We start from the raw sequence: 7,500 nt of genomic DNA on the forward strand, positions 1-7,500 counted from the left end.
GTGTGTGTGCGTGTGTGTGTGTGTGTGTGTGTTTCTGTTAGGGCGGTCGTGGTAAACGCACCACCGCCTGTGTTGCATTTTCCCCTTTTTTTTCTTTTTTCTCCCTTTATATTATTTTGGAGTTGCTCCATCATTCAAGAATCAGCCACGAGGGGTCATTTGACCCCTGTGACTAAAAAAAAAAGTGAGTTCAGGAGCCTCCTTTCATAGATATGTGCGTTCTACCACCCAGTATATTTACATTTTCAAAATCACATCAGGATAAGCTATTTTGCAGTTTTTCTGTGTAGGAAGCAGGCTAATTTACGAGCGGACAACTAGTGGTCTTTGTGTGTAAATAGCAGCGTAGCATTGTAAAGACTATGGTCATTTGGCCCCAGAGGCGGCTCTTAGAGTAGGTACAAAAGGCACGGCTGTTCTATTGTTAAATTCTGAGAATCCCAGCTTTCTATCCATGCCATACTCATGTCTCAACTTCCAATAGTGAATGACAAAGAGATGAACTGGAGGGGATTGATTTGGAGAAATCCTTTATTTTTCGGTAAACATTATCACATTCCACTCACGGCACAAATAAAGACAGGCATTTTTTTGGTCAGACGTGAAGCAAACATTTCACATTTCACACTCAGCTTGATTTTAGCTAAACTGTAATACAATCATAATGCATTTACATTCACACTCTCAGCCAGAATATGATGGCTGGCCAAACAATAGCGTATTAAGCAGGATTTTTTTCAGTTTACGCACAATGTTTTCCGTTTAAAAAGTGGGGGGGGGGGGAGAATCTAGGTTTTGAAAAGTGGGGGGTGGGGGCATGTCCCCCCTGTCCCTAGGGGAGATTTTGCCGATGTGTGCGTGTGTGTGTGTATGCGTTTGTATGTGTGCATGTGTTCGAATGTGTGTGTGTGTGCGCGTGTGTGAGACCATGTGAATAACGTGTTAATTGTCTCACTGTCTCAGATGTTGAAGCTGCATCACTCTGCTGTATGACTGAGAAGTGCTTTGTTGTTCCACATGGGTCAAATCATCTGCATAATATGGACTCCTTCATCTCACTGTTCATCCCTCTCTTCTGTTTGTCTTTCTTTTACAATCGCTGCACTAAGATCAATGCGCTCAGGTCACGGGTAAGAACTCATCTCTCCATCCATTTCAAACCTCACCCCGATCCAGACCATATCACATAACACACCAAGGTTCTCATCAAGTTTAACTATTTTAAATTTGGCTCAGTCGCTCAGAATAAATGTAGTTGTACCAGACTTTAGATTGATCCTCCAATCAACTGATTTGGTCTTATAGAAAGAGTTGGTGGTGCTGAAGACACACACACACACACACACACACACACACACACACACACACACACACATACACATACACACATACACACAGACACACAGATACACACACTCATTCATGTTGAAGAGTTTTGAGACATTGTAAGCATAATTGCCTCTCGTTCTCACACACACACACACACACACACACACACACACACACACACACACACGCATGCACGCGCACACACACACATACACAAACTCACACTGTGGCATGAACAACCACATCCTCATTGCAATAGAGAGGGTGACCACTCAGAGAGAGAAAGGGATACTTAGGGATGAGAAGGAGGAGGGATAGAGAAAGATAAACAGGCTGTGTGTGATGGAGAGGGAGAGAGGGTTTGACACCATGAAATAGAGGGATAGATTTCATAAAAGGAGAGGGATTTAAAGTCTTTTGTCTGGTTGACTCTGGTGTCAAGAGTGTGTGTTCTATATGGGTCTTAAGGCAGGCAGGAAGTGACACTCTGGCCAATCGCTGTGACAGACGGGAGAGAGGAGCGGGCTTCTCAAAGAGAACGTCAAAAGAAAGAATAGTACCACACACAACCACTCAAAATGTTGATGGACTTTAGCCACGATTCATCCCAATATGGGTCTGTGTCGGGCCTCAAAGCTCCTTGTCTGACAAAAGAGGAGTCACCGGACAGTCTTTTTACTAATGCCTCTCACTCTCTCTCTCTCTCTGTCTCTCTCTCTCTCTCTCTATCTCTCATTCTCTCTCTCTCCCTCTCTCTCTCTCTGTCTCTCATTCTCCCTCTCTCTCTCCCTCTCTCTCTCTCTGTCTCTCATTCTCCCTCTCTCCCTCTCTCTCTCTGTCTCTCATTCTCTCTCTCTGTCTCTCATTCTCTCTGTCTCTCTCTCTCTCTCTCTGTCTCTCTCTCTCTCCCTCTCTCTCTCTCTCTCTCCCTCTCCCCCCACCCCCTCTCTCTCTCTCTCCCTCTCTCTCTCTCATTCTCAGAGTGTTGCATGTCCATTCCTCATCGACCCCTCCTCCCGTGCCACAGAATGGCTCCGTACACACTTGAAGGACCATCGCCTAGAGATCATCAACCAACAGGTACTTCCTGTCAATCACTCACACACACACACACACACACACACACGTGTCCAGAAGCAGAACTATCTGTCGCCTAAGCACAGATACTCAGATCACTTATAATCAGGGTTCCCACGGGTCCTTGAAATTCTTGAATGTTTGAATTTGAGAAAAATAAATCAAGGTCTGAAAAGTTTTTGAAAATAGACATGGGTCATTGAAAGTGCTTGAATTCCCCTCTCTCTCTCTCTCTCTCTCTCTCTCTCTCAAAAAAAAGATTCCAAAATGTTTTACTTAGCTCGTCAACTACTTCTGTCTCAAACTATGCCTCGTCTCACATACATATGTCTCAAACTATTGAGTCTTGAAAGTCCTTGAAAGGTGCTTGAAAGGTGCTTGAATTGGATGTTTTAGAAGGTGTGGGAATAATGTCATGTATAATGACGTTCCTTCTAATAGATTGTATTAACATTCATTACCGTGTCCCAGGACGCTAACTTCATCACGTGTCTGGAGCTGGCCGTGCGCTTCGGGAAGACTCTCATCATCCAGGAGATGGACGGGGTGGAGCCAGTACTGTACCCACTACTGAGGAGAGACCTGATAGCTCAGGGTGGGTTTACATACACACACACACACACACACACACACACGCACATACACACACACACACATACACACACACGCACACACACACAGACACATACATACACACATTCAGTGTTAGTCCTTCAATTTACATCCAAATTCACTTTCAGCCTATAGGGGAGCTTTTCAACTAGGTGGGTCCCCTAAACCAGCCTTATCAAAGTGATTTGTCCTGAGGAGCCAGTCATGACAGGCCCCCTACGCCCCGCCCACACTCACACACGCCCCCCACACCCCTTTGCAGTAAGGATAGATAGACAGATATTACTATTATTATTATTATTATTATTGTTCTTATTATTATTGTTATTAAATTATAAGATAAGAAGCTATCGCTGGAAATTAAACCAAATGTAATATATGATGAGTCGGTGTTACGAGTAAACGGGTGATGTTTTCTCAGATTCTTAGGTTAAATTAACATCGTTAGATGCTGATTGTTTCCTAAAAAAAGGAATCTAGACTTGCTTGTATGGAACACAGGGTTCCCACGGGTCCTTGAAATCCTTGAAAGTTTGTGAATGGTCTTAAAAGTTTTTGAAAATAGACATGGGTCATTGAAAGTGCTTGAATTCCCCTCTCTCTCTCTCTAAACAAAATATATATTCAAAAATGGTTTACTTAGCTCGTCAACTAGTTCTGTCTCAAACTATGCCGTGTTGGGTCCTTGAATTTGAGGGAATTGAGTCTTGAAAGTCCTTGAAAGGTGCTTGAATTTGATGTTTCAGAAGGTGTGGGAACCCTGGGAACATGTCCTGACTAAACGACAGCTGAGGTGCTGTGTGACTGAATGAGTTCTGAAGCGACTGAGAGAACAAAGATCTCGCCGGCGGAAACGCTTAACATTCTAGAATCTTGAATAAAATATAGCGATAATGTGTAAATAAATGATTTGAGACTCCTCATAACACTTACCGCTGTCAGAGGTATAAGAGCTTTCAGCCTCAGGGCTTTTGTATGAAGATAGATATGGGACTAAACTCGTGAGGTTGTAGGTTCAGGAGTTGAACAAACACTACAACACTCTGTCCATTTTTATTTCTTTGCTTTGTGTTTTTTCTGGACTCCTTCTGAGGTCCGTCTACTTCTGGAACCTCATTTCTGTTCTGGGTTTAACCCATAGTAAGGTCTAGTAGATGTTCTGGTTTGACCCATAGTAAGGCCTAGTAGATGTTCTGGTTTGACCCATAGTAAGGTCTAGTAGATGTTCTGGTTTGACCCATAGTAAGGCCTAGTAGATGTTCTGGTTCGACCCATAGTAAGGTCTAGTAGATGTTCTGGGTTCGACCCATAGTAAGGTCTAGTAGATGTTCTGGTTTGACCCATAGTAGGGTCTAGTAGATGTTCTGGGTTTGACCCATAGCAAGGTCTAATAGTTGTTTTATAAAAGAAGGAATTATCCAACTAAAAACAGAGATAGTAGTACGTGTCCTTGAACACGTAAATGGTGCTCTGTCTGAAAACTGTGACCCTGACTTTTATATCTTGTCATCACCATGGAGACACACGGTCCTCTATGGTGACATAACAGCAGGTGGACACAAGATGTCTCAATGGCACCCCTAGTAAGGTGCCATGTGACATTATTCAGATGTGATGTGTACTGTAAAATATCAACACAAATGATATGGCAGTAAAAATAAAAGTGAAAGTGTTGGGGTGTGAATCCCACTGTCTCAGTGGTGTGTGTCTTCTGTAGCTGTAAACATCCATATAAATCATGTTAACACAGGAGCAGCTTCACAGCAAGTCCTCCCCTCTGCACTGTCTGTCTTTCTGTCAAGTGCTGCACTCTCTTGTAAGGCAGCCCCTTTTTTTGTGAACAATTGTTGCAATCAAATACATCACAGTGCACATACCTTTTCACCCACCCTCCCTTCCTGCTGCCCTCGCCTCCCCTCCCCTCCCCTCCCCTCCCCTCCCCTCCCCTCCCCGCCTAACCTAAGTGAGTTCTGAAATGACTGAGAGAACACAGAGTGCATGTTGTCGCGGGTGGGCATTCTAGAATCTTGAATCAAATGTTACGTGGCCTGGGGTGGTCCAGGGGTCTAGCACCGCGGTCTACAGTGCACACATATGCCCATGTCGGCATGGGTTCGAATCTGGCCCATGCCCTGCTGACATGCCCTCTCTCCCTTCTTCTCCTTACTTTCCTGTCTGTCTTCACTCTATCTGTCCAATAAAATGAACAATATGAGTGGGACTGCCCCACTCAGCAAAAAAAAAAAAGATGTTACTACGCTGCTCCAAGAAATGAAGGGAACACTTCAAGGATATGCCTCCCCAGACCATCACTGACGCGCCAAAGCGGTCATGCTGGATGACGTTGCAGGCAGCATAACGTTCACCACGGCGTCTCCAGACTCTTTCACGTCTGTCACACGTGTGAACCTGCTCTCATCTGTGAAGACAACGGGGCGCCAGTGGTGAACCTGCCAGTTCTGCTGTTCTCCGGCAAATCCCAGTCGAGCTGCACGGTGCTGGACTGTATGGTGCTGGACTGTATGGTGCTGGGCTGTATGGTGCTGGGCTGTATGGTGCTGGACTGTATGGTGCTGGACTGTATGGTGCTGGACTGTATGGTGCTGGGCTGTATGGTGTTGGGCTGTATGGTGTTGGACTGTATGGTGCTGGGCTGTATGGTGTTGGGCTGTATGGTGCTGGGCTGTATGGTGCTGGGCTGTATGGTGTTGGACTGTATGGTGCTGGGCTGTATGGTGTTGGACTGTATGGTGTTGGACTGTATGGTGCTGGGCTGTATGGTGCTGGGCTGTATGGTGTTGGGCTGTATGGTGCTGGGCTGTATGGTGCTGGGCTGTATGGTGCTGGACTGTATGGTGCTGGGCTGTGTGGTGTTGGGCTGTATGGTGTTGGGCTGTATGGTGCTGGGCTGTATGGTGTTGGGCTGTATGGTGTTGGGCTGTATGGTGCTGGGCTGTATGGTGTTGGGCTGTATGGTGTTGGACTGTATGGTGTTGGACTGTATGGTTCTGGGCTGTGAGCACAAGTCCCACTAGAGGACGTCGGGCCCTCACGCCTCCCTCATGGAGTCTGTTTCTGACAGTTTGGTCAGAAACATGAACACCAGTAGCCCGCTGGAGGTCATTGTGTAGGGCTCTGGCAGTGCTCCTCCTGTTCCTCCTCACACAAAGGAGCAGATACCGGTCCTGCTGCTGGGTTGTTGCTCTTCTACGGCCCTGTTCAGCTCTCCTCTATAACAGCTCTGTCCAGCTCTCCTCTATAACAGCTCTGTCCAGCTCTCCTCTATAACAGCTCTGTCCAGCTCTCCTCTATAACAGCTCTGTCCAGCTCTCCTCTATAACAGCTCTGTCCAGCTCTCCTCGTGTGATGGCTCCCGGTATCTCCTCTACGCTCTTGAGACTGTGCTGGGAGACACAGCAAACCTTCTTGCGACGGCACGTATGGATGTGCCCTCCTGGAGGAGCTGGACTACCTGTGCAACCTGAATGGGCTGCAGGTCCCGCCTCAGGCTACCAGTAGTGACAAGGGCTCTAGCAACATGCTAAACTAGAGAAATCTGTCAGGAAGGATGTCGTCGCTTTCATTTACACCAAAGCAGGTGAGATTGATTAACAATCGTTTACGCCTCCTAACTGGACAGATCGATATCCCAGAAGTTAAATTGACTTGGCAGTGTGTTTTCGAAGCAAGGGGTTCAGTCAAGGGGGGGAGGGGGTGCTTGGTTTGAGCTGAGTGACAGTGGCACCGAGCATAGTTTGACGGGCCCAGTGGCAGGGCTCTGCGGACGGGCAGTTCCCTTGTTTCTTGTGGCCCATAGTTTGAGTATTGTCAATGATGTACCTGATTGGGCATACAGGGGCATACCTTCCCACGCCCATGAGCACTACTGCACTACTGCTGTTTGCACACACCCCTGGTCACTGTGAACACTCAATTATCCTTTGACATTCAGACATTCTGTATGGCATCTTTAAGGGAGTTCACATCTGATAACTAATAACTCATTACATGTTCAGAGAACTCTGGAAACCTTCCCATTTTGGAGTAGGCCCATAGCTTTCAGTATCTGGTCCAGACATAGGGGTTATTCTTAAGCTTACCCCACTTCAATCTAAGCCTCATTTTCACTATTCGGGCATTCCTCCCCTCTTCTCAAAAAGTCCTAACATTCCAATAAACACAAGCTATCAAGTGTGATATATTTTATTTTTCAGGATATGTGTTCTATATCATTCATGTGTTTTATGAATGTTGAGAACATAGCAATTGTTGCATTGAATACATCTTACAATTCCTTTAGTACACACAAATCCATCAGAACATCCATCTGATCATTTGCTGTATATCAGGCTGTGAAGCTATCCCTTTTAAACACAGTGGAGAAGATCTCTTAGTGAAACAGTTCCTCAGATTTTCCGACTTGAATTTGGAGATCTGTGTCTCTCTCCCTGATTGGCACATCAAAACTAACGAAGTGTCCGT

The 7,500-nt window shown here is 45.8% G+C and overlaps 1 protein-coding gene across 1 annotated transcript in view; it reads left to right on the forward strand.

Moving 5' to 3' along the window:
- Nucleotides 1–7,500, forward strand: part of dync2h1 (dynein cytoplasmic 2 heavy chain 1) — a gene marked incomplete at both ends in the record, with an annotated part of 167,986 nt that overhangs the window by 84,869 nt on the left and 75,617 nt on the right. The window contains 3 exon segments of the mRNA XM_080542931.1: nucleotides 1,110–1,130; nucleotides 2,311–2,409; nucleotides 2,878–3,001. Coding sequence (XP_080399057.1) covers nucleotides 1,110–1,130; nucleotides 2,311–2,409; nucleotides 2,878–3,001 — 244 coding nt within the window.

Source organism: Nansenia antarctica, assembly GCF_963989245.1.
Source record: "Nansenia antarctica genome assembly, chromosome: 12".
NCBI lineage: Eukaryota > Metazoa > Chordata > Actinopteri > Argentiniformes > Microstomatidae > Nansenia > Nansenia antarctica.